Source organism: Diabrotica virgifera, chromosome 10 (genome assembly GCF_917563875.1).
Source record: "Diabrotica virgifera virgifera chromosome 10, PGI_DIABVI_V3a".
NCBI classification, from domain to species: domain Eukaryota; kingdom Metazoa; phylum Arthropoda; class Insecta; order Coleoptera; family Chrysomelidae; genus Diabrotica; species Diabrotica virgifera.
In genome coordinates, this window is record NC_065452.1 from 131,156,364 (window position 1) to 131,178,401 (window position 22,038).

At 33.0% G+C, this 22,038-nt stretch overlaps 1 protein-coding gene across 1 annotated transcript in view; it reads left to right on the top strand.

The window, feature by feature from the left end:
• Positions 1-22,038, top strand: part of LOC114335111 (aspartyl/asparaginyl beta-hydroxylase) — a 394,028-nt gene that overhangs the window by 366,371 nt on the left and 5,619 nt on the right. Inside the window, exons 12-13 of the mRNA XM_050641270.1 lie at positions 1,662-1,896; positions 15,760-16,244. Of these exons, the coding sequence (XP_050497227.1) occupies positions 1,662-1,896; positions 15,760-16,244 (720 nt within the window). The remainder of the gene's footprint in view (positions 1-1,661; positions 1,897-15,759; positions 16,245-22,038) is intronic.

Consider the following 22,038-nt stretch of genomic DNA (forward strand, 5'->3'; position numbering starts at 1 on the left):
AATACCTTTTTTCGTAAAAGTAATAATAAAAGAGTTATCGTATGTGTAATAAATAAAAACGAAGTTAGTATCAATAAATTTGAGAAAAATTTGGAAAATATTTTTTTTCAATTAGAAGCATGTAATTGCATATTTGAGGGGCTCGGTAGTAAACAATGGTAAGGGACAAATTTTGATTTTTCGCGAAATAGTATGTAAAAGATGGGAAGGGACATGGCAAAGCAGAAAATTTTACTTAGTTTATCCTCCTAATAATAGATGGAGCCAGATTAATTTCTTAAAATTTGGTAAGGGACATGCATAAACATGAAAATAATGTTATGTGTCCATGATAACGCAGGTTGTTCAAATCTAAATGGCTTTTTTGCTGACTCAGATAAAGATCCTGAATTTCAAGTATTTAGTGAAGCAGCTTGGTCAAGTTTCTACAAAGAAGAAAATTTCTTTATATTCTTAGAATAAATGTTCGCAAGTAAAAAATGGTAAGGGATGTACTTAACATTGTTTACATCCACGTTCACTTTGCATAAAAACTTAACATTTTTTACTTGCAAACATGAAAATAAATTCTCTCCAGCGCTATATATTTATTTAAACGTTTTAGAAAACCTGAAAGATGTAAAATTATTTTGGAAATTGATTCCAGCTGTTTACCATAAATGGTATATAAATTTAAAATGAATTCCTAGTACCTACCAAATTATGTTAAGTCAACACCACTTAACACGTTACGTTAAACTATTTCAAATATTTTACGTTAACAATGTTAAGTTGTAGTTCATATTTTCATACTTTTCTAATTAATCGTTATAAAAAAATATTTGGTTTTCCATATTTGGCCTACGTATTAACAACATATTCTTTTAACATGCTTCATACTCTTATATTTTTTAACAAAAAATATAAGAGTATGAAGATTTTTTTCAAAATTCAACACTTCAAAACTCAAAACTTCTTTACTGCCCCTTACCATTTTTTACTGCCGGACCCCTCATTTGATCTTAGTTTTTATTTCCAAACAACTTTTCATAATAAGAATTTTCGATATTGAGAGAAATAAAGGTACTTTACTCTTGAACGAAGTTCATATTTTTTGACATACCTCGTATAATATTGACAAAATTTGATATCTGATGATTGAATCTTAGGTTTTAGAGCATGCAGAACTTTTTATAAAGAATAACTTTTTTTCATAAAATGAATAACAAAAAAGTTTCCCATATGTTTCCAACTTAAGTAGACACGCTGTATATGTATACATTTAGCCATATCTTCATTTTTTTAAATAAGATTTTTTGCATCTGGTTTTGGTAACACTTTAGAAAAGTCAGGCGTCTCCACTGGTTTTAGATCATCAGTCCAATGTGTTGGTGGACGGCCTCTGCTTCGATAGGCATCATCTCTTGGTTTCCATTCCAGTATCCGCTTTGTCCATCTATTATTTGTTATTCGACATAACGAGCTGTCAGTTGCAAACAAATAAAGTATAATGAACACATCTTTGCATCATCTTCGAAAGACTTTACAACTAAACCGAACAGAACGGCGTAAAAATTTGGGTTCGAGGGCAGATTTGAGGGTCAGGAAGCAATAGTGTATTTTATATTTTAGCTATAAGATTACATAGTTCTGTTAAAAAGTTATGCATACGGTGTCTACAGGATTGAAGAAGCACGAAGTGTTTTAAAGGAAGTGTTGGCAAAATGGCCCAATAACGGTTTTGCCTTGGTACATTATGGTTTTATTTTGAAAACTACAGATAATGCACTTGAGAAAGCCGTACGGTATCTGAAAAAAGGAATTAATACCAAAGATGAAGGAGTGATAGATGGCAGATTTTATTTCCATCTAGGTGACGCTCTTGTTCGTTTAGGAAGACGGGAGGAAGCCGACAAGGTAAGGTTTAACTATCATTTTTCTTCTTCTAGTGCTGACTCCACTAATGAAGGTTGGCTATAACCATTGCAAATGCATCTCTATCTTTTGCTTTTCTTAAAAGCGTCTGTGTTTTTAACCCGGTCCAGTCGCGAATGTTTTTCAGCCAGGATATTTGTCGTGTACCCGGACCCCTTTTTATGTCTTACATAATAATGTCTCATTTTTTATCTTACTCATATCGATACCTAAACTCCAATACCTCTCAACTGAAAATCTTCAATTATACTTTATGGACAAAAAATTATTTATAGCAGTAAATTGACGAAGAAAATTAACAGGGTGTTTCATTAATAATTGTCCATATAGTAACTGGAGAAACCTTAGCACAAAATACGAAGATTTAACCTAAAACACTTAAATAAAATGTGGTTCCTTACTGAGTTACAGGGTGTTTTATCGAAAAATTTAAAAACTATTTTTGCTCGGCATTTTAAAACTGTTAGACATATCATTTTCATACTTGGCAGAAAGTGCGACTACTATACACGCTACTAAATTATGATACACAAATGTTTCTAGCTACTACCAGAGGCGTACGACAGGGGATAGTGAATGGTTGACCCTTCTCAAATTCTACGCCACTGGAGGAATTACTATTTTAGTGCCATTTTTAGATTCTCCAATACTTTCTACGTAAATAATATACTCTTCATTGGTAACGATAAAGTCATTATTTTTCGAGATATCTGAAGTTAAATATGCAACGGCACAGTTATTTTGATTAATTTATGATATAATTCATATGATTAAAATTTAAAAATTATTTGTAGCCAGTACTTTAAAACTGTTTGGCGTATCCTTATCATACTTGGCAGAAAGTGTAGGTACTGTACACCCTACTAAATTAAGATAAATAAACGTTTCTAGCTACTACCAGAGGCGTACGACAGGGGATAGTGGCTGGTTGACCCTTCCCAAATTTTACGCCACTGACGAAATTGCTATTTTAGTGTAATTTTTTGATTTTCCAATACTTTTACGTAAATACTATACTCTTTATTCGTAACGATAAAATGATTAGTTTTCGAGATATTTGAAATTAAACACTACATTAATCAAAATAACCGTGTCGGTTCATTTTTAACTTCAAAGATCTCGAATACTAATGACTTTATCGTTACGAATGAAGAGGATATTATTTTCATAGAAAATATTGGAGAATCCAAAAATTAAACTAAAATAGCAATTCCGCCAGTGGCGTAGAATTTGGAAAGGGTCAACCATTCACTTTCCTCCGTCGTACGCCTGTGGTAACAGCCAGAAACCTTTTTTAACATAATTTAGTAGCTTGTACAGTACCTATACTTCCTGCCAAGTATGAAGAGGATACGTCGAATAGTTTTAAAATGCTGAGCAAAAATAGTTTTTAAATTTTTAGATAAAACACCCTGTAACTCAGTAAGGAACCACATTTTATTAAAGTGTTAAATCTTCGTATTTTGTGCTAAGGTTTCTATATGAACAATTATTAATGAAACACCCTGTATATCTTTTTTATTTTATTAAGGTCTTAACTTAATGCAGAATGCATTAAAAAAGGTTGCAGGAGTTGTGATACATAAAAAAGACCAAAATATGAAAAATTAACAAAAACAGTTGAGAGGTTTTGGAGTTTAGGTATCGATATGCTCCAAGACACATTGTATTGAATAATTTTGTCGGCCCTTCTTCTTTGCCGTCTTCTTTCGAAGGTTGGCGATCATCATCTTATTTGAACCCTGCTTTATTCCGTTCACTGTTGCCCTAAAAAGCTTGTTCTTCTTCTTCCTCTTTATAAGCAATTCTTATTGTTCATGGACGGATTGATACCTCTATGGAAGTCACTCCATTTTTTGTGCGATCGGCCGATACTTCTACCGATTGGTGATGTATCTCTTGCTATTTTGACCACACGGATCTCCCCCACTCTGCTTATGTGGTTATTCCATTCTTTTTTTCTATTTAGTGTCCATTCATTTATACACTCTACGTTACATTGTCTTCTAATGTCTTCACTCCCCTTTCGATCTCTCAGCGTATTTCCAGTAATTCTTCTCAGTACTCTCATATCTGCTGTTCATTATTGGTTTTGTCCAATAATAGGGTAGCAGCACCATTTTTGGCCATCTTAAGGAATTTCTTGGCCTTAATAAATCATTAAAAATCAAAAATTAGAGCTGCGGACTTGTAATTGAGCAAACGTATGACGTTAACTTTGTTTGATTTAATAGCCACTTACGTTTGAAGTTAAATTATAAGGACATTTTGTTAGGTATTTTTAATTCAGAAAGCATATAAAAACTAACTTTGTACCATTTGTGACCACTTTGCTCCTAATGTGGTTTATTCAGAAACCATTTGTGGCCATTTGTTTAATTCTACATAGATAAGGATGATAGTTTCTAGTATTTTTAGTTACCTAACACATTTTTTTACTAAAGGTAGAAAAATTATATTTAATTACTAGAAATGTTAATAAAATTACATGAAAAGGATAGTAGTTTTAATAAAAAAAAATTGTTATTACAACAGTTTTAATCAACACGAATTACTAAAATTTATAATATTTATTGATCTCTTCAACAAAAAAGTAACCCCTTGAATTTTTTTTAAAGGTGGTTGAATTTCTTCCATTACCTCATCCTTTTCATACCAAATTTCATCCTTTTTTTGTGACCACTTCCAATCATTCCCAGAGTTTTCCATTGTGCTGATTAAAACTTTGCCATTTTTTTCGTCAGTAATTATTCCTGGGAAAAACTTACTTTCGTACTGTACAATTACGTATGTAGATACTTTGTCCGCAGTACATATGTCAAGAGGGTTCTCTTCAACTACATTCTGTATATTTTTGGCCTCCTCACAGACAGGTTCCTCCCCTGATTCTTGTGTGAGATTGGTCTTTTCTAACCCGTTTCCAATTACTTGTTTTACATCTTCAGGGGCCTTTACATTACTCACGGAAACTGTTTTGTTTATTAGTTCGGTTTTTTTTAGTCTCTTTAGATTTTATCTTAATTCCATTTTTCCTAGAAGTTTTTTTTAGATTCTCTTCTTTACAGGCTCTTTTCGCCTCTTTGTCTTGCTTCTTTTTTTCTTTTTTTTCCATTTCAAGTTCTTTTTCATTTTCTTTAGCCACCGCAAGTTCCAACCATGTATTACATGTTAGCACAGAAGGTAAGATTTCACGCTTTCTGGTTTTCTTGGAAATGTTTTCGTCACTGGGATAAATTAGAATGTTACTTAATAGGTCTACAGGCCTTCTTTTCGGAGTATAGACAATGGTAGTACCAACAGATGAAGTCATTAAGTCAACATTTGAAGGTGTAGGCGAGTCCGTCAATTTATTAATAACACTGCTATTTTCCAATAGATCCATCGATTCATTGTCCATAACCACATCAGAATTTTTTGCTAACTCTTTATCTATTAACATTTCTGTAGCATTGTCTATGAAACTGCTTTCTTTAAAGGAAGGATTATTATACTCTGGAAAGTCAAATTCTACAATATTAGAGACTGTTGGAGTTGATGTTAGTACATTATTATCTTCCACTTCAATTACAATGGAATTGTCTACCATATAATGGTTAGGAATTTCCTCAGCCGACAATTTGCTGACACTCTCAATAGGGTCATGTAATAAATCTTCTTCGTTTTTAAACTGTACCCATATATTGTACAATGATTCATCAAAAGCATCGTATTTGGACTGTTTGAATTGTTTTAAAACGTCGGGATGAATTTTAGACTCCAAATATTTTAAATGTGTCAGACAAGTTTTCGTTTTGCTAGAGACTACTATGGGTTCTTTCTTTAATGTGATTTTAGAATAATCTACGTTATTAGCAGAAAACGGAAAAAGTCCACATGTTTTAAACCCATTTTGTAGAGATTTAGTAAAATCAGTTTCATCCATAATTTTTTGAAGGAGTTGTGGAATTTCATGTTTTTTGACATCTCTGCCGTTGTGAAATCTGTACATTTTTACTTCAGTTTTCCACTTACTTTTTAACGGAAAAAAGAAACTGACATCCAACGGCTGAAGGATGTGTGTCGTATTTGGATGTAAACACACAACTATAATTTTATTCTCAATGCACAATCGACTTAAAGGCAAACTTAAATGCGAGGAATGTCCGTCCAAAAAAAACTATAATCGGCAACGCAATATTACTTTCGTGAATAAAAGGAATAAACACATTTGAAAAGTATTCGTAAAAACACTTTGATGTCATCCATCCTTTGGGTGATTTTCCAACTCCCCAGTCTCTTGGAATATTTTTGCAGATCTTCTCAGGAAGCCGATCATATTTAAAAAGTGTAAGGGGTGGTGCCATTTTCCCTAAAGCATTTGCTGTTATTAAAGTGGTTATATTTTCTTTGTCCGAGGAGGATGAAGTATTGTAAACTGGAAGACCTTTCTCCGCTAAAATTAAACCGCCTTTTGGACATAAACAGAAAGACGTCTCATCCATATTCCAGATTCTTGCCGGATCATCCAAAACATGCTTATCATCTCCAAGTAAATCCAAAGTTTCTTTGAACCAGTTTCGGATTTTTTCTTCAGTAATTAATGATCTGGCTCTATTTATGTATTCAGACTGCTTTAATGAGAGTTCTGGAAATCTACGCATAAATATATGAAACCACTTCCTCCCAGGAGTATTTGCTTTAAAAGGGGTTTTTAGTTGACTGTCTTCTACCAATTTTTTTATTGAAAAATAAAGGCCTTCTCGACAAATAGGAAAACCCATTTTAGCTGTAGTTTTGATCCAGTGTACCAGCCGATCTTCTATGATCTTCCCTAAAACTGGACTTCTTCCGACTTTGCCTGATGTTTCTGGAGCTCTTCCACTTAACTTATTGCGTATTGTGGAACGGGGTACTTCATACAAATTACATGCTGTACTTACTTTCATTCCACCTCGAATAGCTTCCAATGCATTCTTTACTTGCTGAGGTTCGTATTGAAAAAATGTTCGTTTTGGTCGTTGTCGTACATTATTATTTTTTTTCTTGATTTCAATTTTCTTTTTACTCCGTGCCATTATCTGTAATAATAACAAACATTTATAAATAAATTATTAGTTATATTTTTATGTACATGATGTTTTACCGGTAACGGTATGGTTTCTTATTTGTTTTAAATAAATGTCAATGTATAGTAAATGCATACTCCAGGGTTCTCCATAAAAAAATTATATTTTTGTTTTACAACCCCATTTTGGGATACCTTGATTATTACAAAATATTTTTAAATCATTTTGTTAACGAACGGTCCGTTGCGAGTAAAACACCCTGTAGAGTATAACTGGCTACTATGGGAACACGCGTGTTTTTAAAGTAGTCAGTAAATTATGTCATATGACCAAAATTGGATTTAACTGTTCCATTAGTAGCCACTATTAAACAGTTGCTGTGGCCACAAATAGGTCAGAAGTGTTCTAATAGTAGCCAGCAAATGGCCATTAATGGTGTGAATACAAAAATAAGTGTTCCATTTGTGGCCACCCAATTTAATAATGTATCGAGATAAAATAAGGAGTTTAAAAACAGATGAAATCGTAAAGAAATCATACCCAAAACTTAAAATCATACGTTGATCACAAAATTTTAATATTTGGCTTAAATACAGCTTAAATAAACTTACCTGTTTTCTTACGTATATCGTTAACAGAAGGTCTAATACACAGTGTCACCTACTTCAAGAATAAGTAGAAACTAACCTGTAAATCAGAATAAGTCGCAAATTGTAGAGCCATCGTGTTAGAACGAATATAGTCGAAATTCTTCCGATTTCCGTAAAGGCGGTAAACTCGGACCTTATTATATTAGATTATTGGTTTAGGTGGCCACTAACGGTGAAGTGGCCAAAAATGGTGCTGCTACCCTACTCCAGGGTAATAAGCTAGAAATAGACCATGTTCGGGACACTCAAAGATCCAGGTAGCTGACTACTTTTTTAGTTATTGTAAACCTATAGGAAGAAAACCTACCTGTTTCCTGCCTAGAGTTCGCGTGTTTTTTAATTATTAACAATTTAGTGCAACAATCGCGATTTTTTCGATTTTTGCACCCCATTCAAAATCTAAATAGTTGACATAAAATTACAAAATTTAATTTTTTAGAACATTTCAAAATCCTTCAAAATGCCGATTTTTGAAAGTTAAAAAGTTAATTTGTTGCTACGCAGACTGCAAAATAAGTGAAAATAGTTATTTGTTAATAACTTTTACTAAAACTACCCTAGAATTTTAGTGTTTCACCCAAAGTTGGGTATTGGGGTACTTAACAAACCCTCAAAATTTGAGACCGATCCGTTAATTAGCTTTATTTTGCAATAAGATAAGACAGAAAATAATGAAGATAGGGCAATTCTGCGTATGCCCAGTGGCGTGCTGGAACTTTTCACGCGGCCCGGTGATTTTATAGAAAAGCGACCTCCCATCCTCATTTTACGTTCTATTATCAGGATGTTTTATTCGTTATTTATAAAATCAAAAAACAAAAATATAAATTATTTTTAAATCAAACATAAACCTTTGAATTCAATGATTTTTTTAATTTGGTATATTTTTTTATTTAAGAATAAACAATCTTACAAATTAATAATAAATTACATGTATGACAATATTGTATGCAGTAAGGCAGAAACCATAATTTGCTGAATAAATATAAACTGAATTTGATGTAAATAAGATAAATGTAAAATAAAATTTTGAGATTTTTTCAAATATATAGATACAAGTACAATGCAAATACTTTAATTTAACACTATTTAAAATGTTAATACAACGCAATAATCGAAACATTCTTTTGCAATTATTTTATCAAATAATTACTAACTCTCGATCAATAATTTCCGTGTTAAAGTAAATTTTTGAGCAAATTCGTCGATTATTTCATAATTTTTAAGCTCATAAAAAGTTTTTGCATCTATAGCCATTAGCATAAATGTTTCCAAGTGATCTTGTGTTAAACTACCTACTTCTTAACCGATTTTTTATGTATTTCAACGTAGAAAAGCTTCTTTCGCAAGATACTTGTGCCACTGAAAGAGTTAATAAATGCTTATATACAATTTGAATTTGTGTAAGCACACTGATATAAGTTGTACTTATGCAAAACAGCATAACAGCAAGCCATACAATCTTTACACACGGTGGTGAAGTTTTCATGATATCAACAACATTTTCATTTGTCATTTCGTATTCATTATCACTTAAATTAATAATATCATCCTTCATATTTTCTGTAGACTGAACATATATTCATCATAAACTCGATCTTCTATAATTTCAGTATTTTCCAAAATCCTATTTTTTTAATACAATCCATTTATCAGCAAAAGCCACGAGTTCTTCTCTAATTGCAGTCGCAGGTATAGTAGGATAAAAATTTCTTAATTTTTCAGTACTTAAATGATTTAAATCCCGTTAAAGGTGCTAGAGGTAGAGTGCTTATATCATCATCAAAAGATTTGTCTTGATCAAATCGTTTTTCAAAAGGTACTTCCAATAATTCGGTAAAAAATGTGTAAGAGGTGTGTCCATTTTTTATTCTGCAGAGTATATACATGTTTTGATGGAAATTGGAAAACCATAAAAAATATACTTGTATGTATGAAAATAAATATTATCTGTAGCAAACTATTTATGTATTATAGAGTCTTATTCATTTACTTAAATCCTATTTTACAATTTAAAAAAAATTTAAATTTTTTTGAAATGTTTTATTAATATTATAAACAAAATTAACATTCGATTAGAAATTAAAAAAATATTTTTTGTAACATCTAAAATTTTTTGTGAAAAAAACCTATTTGACCGGCCTCAAGAGGCCGCGGCCTATTGCACCGATTCATTTATATGGCCAGCACGCCACTGCGTATGCCAAATGAAAGTAGAAAACTAATGCTATCAAAATGTACTAAAAAAAGATAAAAGAATTATCTAATATAGTCAATAATGCTAATGCCAAATTTGTGAAATTTTGTAGTTTATAAACATTTAGAATCACTTTAAAAATATTGTCCGTAGAAAAAATCATTTTACACGAATTTTTAAAAATGTAGTTCAGTTGGTGACTAGTCGTGGTAAGTGAAGGGAGAACTGGGAGCCGACAAAGGCACCAGTTCAAAAACTAAATATTTTCTATATCTCGGGATCTACTAAATATATTTTGATCGTTCTTTTTTTGATTTGTATGTAATTTTTCTGTACATTACAAATATGCAATTTGTCTCGACATTTATTAATTAATAAACAGTCTAATTTGTTTAAACAATTTTTGAAAAAATAATTTTTTCCCAAAAATCCATGATTTTAATCATACTATCATTATTAATCACCCCGTGTGGGATGCGGGCCGCCCAAGTAGAATTCACCCACAGTATCTCCTGACTTGATCGTAGAAGGCGACTAATAGGAGCAGCATTCCGCTGTCCTCTTCCTTGAAATCCTGTCGACACCTAACCCTCAACGACCAAACCCCGATACCCACCTCCAACTCACCCCGCGTGAGATTGGAGTCCTTTTGCCCGTGGGTGAATGGCAAGGGCCGTCTGGACGTGGGGGAAGCGGGGCATGTATATGTCGCGCAACCTATCAAACTGCGTTCAGAACGTCCAAACCAGACACGCACTCCTATAATAAACACGCACTACCACGAAGGAAATGTCGTTGCCACCTCCAGGACCACTACCCCCTGAGGCTTGTTTGGAAGCTACAGTCGGCAGCCCCGGCACCAGACTCGGGTGCGGAAGGCCAATAACCTACCCATCTTAAATTTTATATTATTACTGAAACTTTGGTAGAAACAAACCGGACGGATCAAATGTTGACGACTTTGGCATCACCGAAAACACGGACACGATTTGGTTGCTGGAATGTAAAAACACTGTATGAGATTTCTAAACTGGCTCAAGCAGTAAAAGAATTAAACAGATATAAATTAAGCTTTGTTGGTCTATCGGAAGTAAGATGGTTGGGCAATGGTGAACACCATACCCAAACAGGAGAACTTCTATTACCTAGTGGTAAAGAAAATGGAAGTCACGAGAGCGGAGTGGGTCTTCTACTCAGTAAACAAGCCAAAAAAAGCCTCATTTCATGGAAACCCATTAATGACAGAATTATGACTGTCAGATTTTATACCAGATACCGAAAGATAACAGTTATTCAGTGCTATGCTCCTACGAACACATCTCTCTTCGAAGATAAAGACATTTTCTACGAACAACTAGAACAAACAACCCAACAAGTAAACAAAGGCGATATCCTAATAGTGATGGGCGATATGAACGCCAAAGTTGGAGAAGATAATATTAATTTAGAAACCGTAATGGGCAAACATGGCCTGGGAGTGATGAATGAAAATGGAGAGCGCTTTACAAATTTTTGCTCCAATCACCGTTTAGTTATTGGTGGAACCATCTTCCCACATAAAAATATTCACAAGGTAACATGGACTGCCCCTGGTCATACCAGAGAAAACCAAATAGATCACATCGCCATATCAAAAAGATGGAGATCATCTCTTCTTGATGTACGAAATAAAAGAGGAGCAGACATCGCAAGTGACCACCATCTGTTAATTGGTACCATTAAAATCAAGATGGCAAAAAACAAAAACAAAATCACAAGAAACACCAACAGACCCACATATAACCTGAACAAATTAAAAACTCTTCCAGGAAAACACATGTTTAGGGAGGAGCTTCAAGTAAAAACAAGAGAACGTGAAGTAAATAGCTGGGAAGATTTGGCAAATGTTCTGACAGAAATAGCTGAAGACAAACTGGGTAAAAAAGAGAAAGATAGAAAGGAATGGATATCAGATGAAACTTGGAATCTTATCGAGGACAGAAAACAACGAAAAAAAGATATCTTGCAAGCAAGAACTGTAGAAGGAAGAACGAACCGACAACAAGAATATGAAACACTAAATAAAGCAGTTAAAAGGAATGCAAGAAGAGACAAAAGAAGGTGGGCTGAAGAACTGGCAAAACAAGCAGAAACAGCTGCACAACACAACAGGACTAGAGAGCTGTACCAAATTACCAGACGATTAACAAAAAATGGGCCCAACTGTTCGAACATTGTAAGATCCAAGACAGGTGAATTACTTACTACAACGGATGATCAAGTAGAGAGATGGAAAGAGCACTTTCAGGAGATGCTAGGCACGCCCAGGGATAACGCGGATGAAATTGTCGAAAACCCGCAGAATGTAGACTTGCATATATCTTGCGAGTCCCCTTCCAAAATGGAGATAATAACAGCTATCAAATCTCTGAGAAATAACAGGTCCCCGGGAATCGATAACATTGCTGCCGAACTACTTAAAACTGACCCGCATCTAACCGCTGAACTTTTGCTCCCCATAATCCGAGAGGTGTGGGAAACAAACCGCATTCCAGCGGGCTGGAAAAAAGGTAATATTATTAAGCTTCCAAAAAAGGGCAACCTCACACTGTGCAAAAATTGGAGAGGAATAACCTTGCTTACCGTCATAAATAAAATTTTTACGATCATCATACATAAAAGATTAACAAACAAGGTTGAATTTCGAGCGAATCAAGCAGGTTTTAGACCAGAATCTTCCTGCATAGATCACATTAATACAGTGAGGGTAATAATGGAACAATCGGTTGAATGGAACACACCTCTATACATGGTCTTTGTCGATTTCGAACGTGCCTTTGACAGCCTGTCTCATGCTGCTCTATGGAAAATTTTAGAGCTAAGAAACATTCCTCATAAAATAATTTCCATTATAAAGTCACTGTACACTGAGGCGACGTGCAGCGTGACACACAATGGGGTCAACAGTGACGAATTTGACGTACTTACTGGAGTCAGACAGGGATGTGTGCTTTCTCCGTTTCTGTTTAACATAGCTCTGGACTATGTTCTCTCCAAACTAGACTTCGACACAAAAGGGATACAATGGACGTTAACCACACGCCTAAGTGATCTGGAATACGCCGACGATATCTGCCTGTTAGGACAAAGGTTCCAGGATGTGGCCGACCAATTGGAAACACTATCCACTGAGGCCAAAAAAATAGGTTTAAAAATCAATATTGGTAAAACCAAGTCGATGAGAATAAATGCAAGGAACAACACGCTATTTAATATCGACAACAAGCAGATTGAAAATGTGGAGAACTTCACGTACCTTGGAAGTGTCATAACAGAAAGCGGAGGTACAGAAGACGATATTCGTATGAGGATACGAAAAGCTCAACAAGCTTTCAGCATTCTTAACCCTGTTTGGAGGTCTGGAGAATATACTACAAGGACAAAGATCCGAATATTCCAGTCAAATGTTATGTCTGTTCTACTCTATGGATGTGAAACCTGGAAAGTGACAAAATACATTACAGACAAATTGCAGGTCTTTGTTAACAAATGTCTACGAAGAATTGTTCGTATTTTCTGGCCAAACACCATCAGAAACGAAGATCTGCTACACCTGACCCAACAAAAGAGGGTAGAAAATGAAATCAAATACAGAAAGTGGGGGTGGATAGGTCACACACTCCGAAAAGATAGTTCCAGTATTGCAAAAAATGCCCTAGAGTGGAATCCCCAAGGAAAGAGAAAAAGAGGTCGCCCAGCACAAACTTGGAGAAGATCCATCATGGACGAGATAAGAAGTCAAGGAAAGTCTTGGAATGAGGTGAAGGCCCTAGCGCAAAATAGAACCCGATGGCGCGTTTTCACTGAAGCCTATGCTCCACTTAGAGTTCAAGAACATTATATTATATATATATATATATATATATATATATATATATATATATATATCATTATTAATCATAGAAAAAGTGAAGGTATACTTTAATAAATAAATTATCTTCAATAAATAATTATCTAATAAAAATTATGTATTTATTAAAGTGTACTTTAACTTTTTGTATGATCATTAAAATCATAGTATATTTAATATACTATGATTAAAAAAATAGATTTTTGTAAAAAAAAATATTTTTTCAATAATTGTTTAAACAAATTAGACGTTTTATTAATTGATAAATTTATAAACAAATTACATATTTGTAATGTACATAGAAATTACATACAAATTAAAAAAAGAAAAATCAAAATCCATTGAGTTTATCCGGAGATACAGAAAATTATATTCGTTTGAAATTGCTTTTTCGGTATTTTAACTCGGTGGATTTGTAAGTTCCCCCTAGAAATCGGTTGAACTACATTTTTGAAAACTCGTAGATGGTGCTGTGAAGGTACAATGTTTGTGCAAATTTTTTAAGAAAAAATACAAATTCCATTCTTTAAAATAGCATTAATGAGATTCCTTAATTATTATAAACAAATTAGCTGTGAATTAAAAAAACATATAGCTAACTTTCTCCCAAATGAACCCAGGCTAAATTTTTTTATTTGAAAATTCGTGTTAAAATACTATCTTTTCGATTATATAAAAGATGGTTTCTACGGACAACAGTCTTAAAGTTATTCTAAATGTTTATAAACTACAAAATTTCAAAAATTTGGCATTAGGATTTTTGACTATATTAATTATTTTTTTTTTATCTTTTTTGACACATTTTGATACTATCACTCTTCTACTTTCATTTGCATACTCAGAATTGCCCTATCTTTATTATTTTCTGTCTTATCTTATTGCAAAATAAAGGTCTCTGGGATAGACAAATAGAATATCTCGTTAAACTAATTAATGGATCAGTCTCAAATTTTGAAGGTTTGTTAAGTACGCCAATACCCAACTTTGGGTGAAACACTAAAGTTCTAAGGTAGTTTTAGTAAAAGTTATTAACAAATAACGATTTTCACTTATTTTGCAGTTTTCGTAACAACAAATTAACTTTTTAACTTTCAAAAATCGGCAGTTTGAAGGTTTTTCAATGTTCTAAAAAACTGAATTTTGTAATTTTATGTCAACTATTTAGCTTTTGAATGTAGTGCAAAAAATCGAAAAAATCGCGATTTTTGCACTAAATTGTTAATAATTAAAAAACGAACGCGAACTCTAGGCAGGAAACAGGTAGGTTTTCTTCCTATAGGTCTACAATAACTAAAAAAGTAGTCAGCTACCTGGATCTTTAAGTGTCCCGAGAAAATCCTTATTACTCTGGACTATAATGGTCCTTGTTCTGATGCATTTGTCATTATTGGTTTTACATTGGCTTTATAAATTCTTAACTTCATTTCAGTGTTAATATGTCGGTTTCGCCATAGAGTGTTATTAAGGCATCCTGGACTTATTTGCTTTTTGTACTTGATTTCTCACTTCTTTGTCAAGGTCTTCGTAGCTGGACAGTGTAATTCTGTGTATTGTATTTCCATTACTTGTTCAATACTGATGCCATCAATTTCTATTTTCTATTTTAGATTTGATTGTTTCTTTGCTGATTACTATTGTTTCGGTTTTCTGAGTTGAGATTATCATATTGAATTATTTTGCTCGTATGTTAAATTTATGGACTAATTTTTACACAGACTAACTTCATCTTAGGCTATCAATATTGCGTCATCTGCGCCACTTCTTTGTTTCCCATTCTGTATTCTCTTCCTTTGTTGACGCTTTTGATGATTTCATCCATGATTAAATTAAAGAGCATAGGGCTCAATGAGTCCCCCTGCCTATGTCTATAGGTTATGTAAGCTTTTCATCTATTCTGACTTCCATTTTGTTGTTTTGGTAGATGTTTTTAATAGTTTTTATGACATTTATGGGAACGTCTCTATTATACAGAAAATATCTTCGAGTGTTATCTACTTTTTTATATATAAATTAATTCACCTACGAACTTTATAAAGTATGTAGTTTAACGATCTGATATTTTAGGTATACGAAGAAGGTACTAACAACAAAGTGTTTTTTTCAAAATATCAAAGATCTCTGTACAACGTACCCAAACTATCTGGTAAACCATGGTGGAACCCTGAAGACATTCCATACCCAAAATTCTTCAATTTGTTACTTCAGTCGTGGCGAAAGATAAGAGAAGAAGGTCTATCCATTTTAAGTGAAAAAGGCTATTTCCAAGACGAGTCGGAAAATCTGAGAGATACTGGTGAATGGAAACAATTTGAGTTATATGCAAGAGGACAGAAAAATGTAAACAATTGCAAAAAATGTCCGTTTACTTGTAGCATTATCAATCAAATTCCAGAAGCAAAAAATTGTAAAAGAGGACAAACAAAGTTTAGTGTCATGCATCCTGGTACGCACATTTGGCCCCATTGTGGGCCTACCAATTGTAGACTTAGAGCACATTTAGGCCTTAAAGTTCCAAGTAATACTTTCCTGAGAGTTGCAGATGATATAAGGTAAGTTCTTGGTGGACGATAGGTGGAGTGTTATATACAAGGTGTTTATTGTACAAGTAACATACGTTAACTGTAAAAAGGGGACACTTAGAAGATCTCAAAAATCCCATAATGAATGGGTCTTATTCATCAATAACAAAAATACTGGGTGTTTTTGTTGAGATTGACTACCATGATGAGTCCCGTGAGGTGCATCTTCATATTGCGATATAAGAAAAAGTCATAGGGAGTAACGTCGGGGCTATAGGACGGATTGAGGTATTGCAATGCCCTTCTTTGGCTTGGGCCATGGAACAGGCCCACAGACGCTAACATAGTTGGCGAACATGACCTACGATTTTCATAGGATAGGATTTCGGATAGTGTTTCGCCAGATTGCATTAAAATTTGATCACAACACGTTGCTTGTAAGTCGAGTCATTCATTTTTCCATCATCTTTCTCCGTTTCAGTGTGTTCCTTTTATACACCATGTGTAATTTAGATGATTACTATGATGGAAGCATGAAAGCCTATTTTTTTATTAACTTAACATTTTTATTACGAATTACGAGCATGGTTCAAGCTTAAATGTGAGACGAATTGTTCTACAGTGTGACACATCGATTTCTTGAAAAATGTGACAGCAAAAACTGGCTTGTATAGTGCAGTTCTATTGAACCCTTACAAAGCCAAAAAAAGTTGATTTGCCTCATAAAATGCTCTTTAATCCAGACAGCCTACCTACTCACAAAGAAACAGTTGCACTGGCAGAATTACACGAGTTGGGATAAGAATTGTTCGATCATCCACCGTACCCACTAGATTTAGCTCTGTGTGATTATTTCCTGTTTCAAAATTACTTTTCTGCAGGGATAAAATAGTTAAAAAACTTATCAAATATAAAAGAAAAGGAGACTATGTTGAAAAACAAACAAAAATGACTATGTTGAAAAATAACAAAACACGTGCAATAATAATAATTAGCGCGTCTAGCCAATATATGACGTTTAGTCTTTTTAGATCCTCTTTCTACGTCCATTTTCCACCTTACATTGTTCTGGGTCGACTTCTTCTCTGACGTCGTCCAATTGTACTGGACAGCATTTTTCGGTAGTCTATCCTCTGGCCTCCTCTGTACGTTTCCAAGGCATCTTACTCGTTGGGTTCTTATTACTCCTAGTATGCTGGGCTCCACATATAACTCTCCCAGATCTTCATTTGTCCTTCTGATCGAAACGCTTTTCTCCATTTTTCCTCCAAATATTTTCCTTAGTAGGTACTTTTCGTTCCTATATCTACACAATTTCTTGTTGCTTTTTATTGAATGTCCATGTCTCTGATACATAAGTTACTATATGCATCGTATAATTTGGCACCCCTTGATATGGATTTATTTCTTAATAACATATTTAATGCATAAATACACTTGTTCCCTTTCATTAGTCTATTTTGGTTCTTCTTACATTACAAGAGGAATTGATTGGATTAAGCACTAGCTAAGAACTTAAGGTATAGTTTAGAAACGGATATCAACAATTCTGGCTTCAAAAAGGCATATCTGTTACTTATCCCGTATCATGGAATACTGCGAGAAAGTTTTTAATTGCTTTTCCATCTTCATAACTATAGTCCGTCCCACCTTGATTTTACAGTATAGGAAACATAGGAATGCAGTCATTATGAGAGTTTTTAGCGCGATGATGCCGATTTTATCAAAAATAATTTGTAATCGAACATTAGAGAGATTAAATTAAAACTGTTTTTGGAAAGATAATCTATAATTTTAAGATTTGTATGCGTTTAAGTTTATTTCATATACTATAGTTATTACGCATATGAATCCTAAAATTGTAGATTGCCTCTCTAAAACAGTTTTAATTTAATCTCTCTAATGTTCGATTACAAATTATTCTTGATAAAATCGGCATCGCCGCACTAAAAACTCTCATAAGGACTGACTGCATTGCCTATGTTCCCTATACTGTAAAGTCAAGGTGGGACGGACTATAGTAGAAAGGGGTTTCATTCAGCGCAGTTAAAAATCTCACAACAAAAAAAGGAACCAGATGACATCATTAACCGAGAAGATTTGAGAATAAACGTAACTAATGCCAAATTCTTCTTCTTCTTTAATTGCATTTTCTCAATCGGAGGTTGAATATTATCATTATCATCATCACTATCTTTATTCTATCTACCGTTGCTCTGAGGAGTTCTATAGAACTGCATTTAAACCAGTCCCTTAAATTCTTCAACTATGACACTCTCCTTCTTTCCTCTTATCTTTCCCTGTATTATCAGTCTTAGCATTTCATATCGCTGTTCCCTTATTACGTGGCCCAGATATTGTAACTTTCTTAGTCGTGTGTTACTATTGTGTGTTATTATTTATTGTGTTTATTATTTCGTATTATTTGCCCATTTCTCGCAATACTTCCGTGTTCGTTTTCTTCTGTGTCCATGCTATTCTAAGCATCCTTCTGTAACACCACATTTTAAATAACTGTAGCTTATTTATGTGTTCTCCCTTTAATATCCAGCATTCAAGTCATATTGCAGTATCGAAAACACGTAGCATCTAAAAGCTCTTACTCTCAGTCCTAATAAGGTCTTTGTTGCAGATAACTGTTTTAGTCCAGAGAAATAAGGTTTTTGTCGGAACACTTGAGCAGCCAGGTTGCAAATGGATTGTTTGGGTACTATAGACTTAATACATTATAAATACAAAAATGCCCGTCACAGTTCGTTAGTTATTAATAAATAAGCGTCAAAAATGGCAGTTTTTTCGTTTAAATCGCTACAGGTAAAAATAGGGTAATTAAATATCTTATTTAGAGTATTCATCTTTTAGTAGACGGACAAAAGTTCAAAATGGCGGTTCTTGAATTTTGGTCCGATCATTTGTTGCAAATGCAAAATAAGACTAAAATTTCGAAAATAAAAAATTTGCTATACCTTTTGCGAAAATGAACTTAAGATTTTGATATTGCATGAAAAGTTGAGACAACCAGTACATATCATGCCCAAAAAATTTCAAGACGATTCGTCAATTAGTTTAAATTTTATTCAATTTGTTTATCTCAAAGAGCTTTTTTTGCAATTCTGTGGAAGCCACATGAAAGAAGAACATTTATATTTTCACAGCATTTAATAAAATCCATAAAAAGTCATTTTTATCATTCCGAAAATATTTTACTAAAGTAAAGTCATTTTTGGCTTAAAAACAATTTGAATAGCTTTGGTAATATTGACTGTAGAGTAAATCTACTTTGGGATATCAAAAGCTGGTAATTTTACACGAATTTTAAAAAAAAACTTTTCTCCTAGTTTAATTCTGGTCAAAGTTAGCCACTTTTATTATTTAGTTCAGTTACTTCGATATACATAAAATTCTCCTGTAACAATGTTAGTTACCATACTCCTCCGAAACGGCTTGACCGATTTTTATGAAATTTTACGCGTATATTCTGTAGGACTGAGAATATGTTTTAATCCATTTTTCATATCCATAATTTATAAGGGGGGTTGTCCCCCTGACTTTTTATTTTTTTGGACAAAATTGTCTACCTTAATTTTATATGGTGTAGAATTAAAAAATACATACAACCCTTGGTTTTCACTCTTCTATCACCAACCCCTATTTTTTAATAGCATCTATATATTTACATCTATAAAATTCTCCTGTAACAGTGTTAGTTGCCATACTCCTCCGAGACCGCTTGACCGATTTTTATGAAATTATATATGTATATTCTGTAGGTCTTAGAATCAGTCATAATCTATTTTTCATATCCCTGAGTGATAAGGGGGTTCCCCCCAACATTTTGTAATGTTATGTGGGGATATGTGTACATAACGTACTCTACAAGACTACGAGTACATACAAATTAAACAAAGATGATCAAAATCCATCATCAAGCTCCGGAGATTCCCCTCCACCGACCACGAATCGATTTCTTTAACACGTAATTTTTAAACCTTTATTAACCACTTTGTTGAAGTTTAAAGTTTATTCAAACTTCTACAGATAAACTATATACCTTGAACTTCAAATTGGCGCTAGTTAGGTTGCTTAATTGTTATAAACAAAATAGCTGTGAATTAAATATTAAAAAGTGGCTAACATTGACCGTAATTAACCTAGATGAAAAGATTTATTTTTAAAACACTTGTAAAAATACCAGCTTTTCAAATCCCAAAGTAGTTTTAGTCTAGAGTCAATATTAACAAAGTTATTCAAATTGTTTATAATCCAAAAATGACTCTACTTTAGTAAAATGTTTTCGGAATGATAAAAATGACTTTTTAATGATTTTTTTAAATACGTTGAAAATATAACCATTCTTCTTTCACGTGGTTTCCACAGAATTGCTATATCATTATTATTTTCTGAACAATAACATTGCAGAAAAAAAGCTCTTTGAGATAAACAAATTAAATAAAATTTAAACTAATTGACAAATCGTCTTAAAATTTTTTGTGCATTATATGGACTTTTTGACTCAACTTTTCATGCAACATGAAAGTCTTAAGGTCATTTTTGCAAAAGTTATAGCAAATTTTTTATTTTAGAAATTTTAGTTTTATTTTGAAATTTCCGAAGCAACAAATGATCGGACTAAAATTCAAAAACTGCCATTTTAAACCTTTGCTCATCTGTTAAAAGAAAGATACTATAAATAAGATATTTAATTACCCTATTTTTACCTGTGGCGATTTAAACGAAAAAACTGCCATTTTTGACACTTATTTGTTAATAACTAAAATTCTCGTCCGAACTGTGACGGGCATTTTTGTATTTATAATGTATTAGATATATAGTACCCAAAAAACCCATTTGCAACCTGGCTGCTCAAGTGTCCCGAACATGGTATATTTTTGCCTTATTTCCCTGGTGTATTTTCATTTTTACAAACGCAGTTCTAGCTATTTCTATCCTGGCCCTTATTTCTGTAGTTTGATCATTATTGTCTGAAATCCAAGTTCCTAGGTATTCGTATTTATCAACCCTTTCTATCGGTACATTTCCCAAATGTATGCTTGTTTGTTTATTTGTTGTCTTAGTTATTATCATGTATTTGGTCCTTTTATATTTATTTTTAGTCCATATTCTTCACAGAAACTGTTTGTTTTGTTTAGTAGTAAATGAAGTTGTTCAGCAGAGCTTGCCATAATCAGGGTGTCATGTGTCATCTGCATATTTTATATTGTTAATAGATTTTCCGTTAATTATTATTCCTTCGCTGTGAAATAGTAATAATTCCTCAAAAATGGCTTCACTATTTTGTACATTAATTGATATGCCAAATATTGATAATTTATGATTAAACCATTAAGTGCATCCCTCCCATTAAATGAATTTATTATTTTTTGCTTAGTTTTTTTCATGTATCAGAGCTGATAGTAACTTTACTATCAGATTTAAATTTAATCAATAAATGTGTAGTTTTTTATAATCACTTCACTACCGTTAGCAATTAAAATATTTCAAAGTGGTCCATCTAAAATTCAAAAACACGACAAGGGATCTACGAGAGAAAAAAGTTTGGGAATTTCTGCTCTAGTATCTCTTTATAGACGAGGGCATTTAGCACAAAATAAATAAATTTTTAAATACAGCACATTGAGACTTGCAGTTTTTTGCATTATGTTCAGGATGACGTCAGGAAAAAAGTCTACTATTCAAAAATTGGTGGAAATGCATAATTGCACTGTAAAGTGCATAAAATTCATCCAAAATTGTATATATATAAAAATAAAGTCAAAATCAGTATACTAAGGAGTAAAATTTATTATTTAGGGGGTTTTGGGGT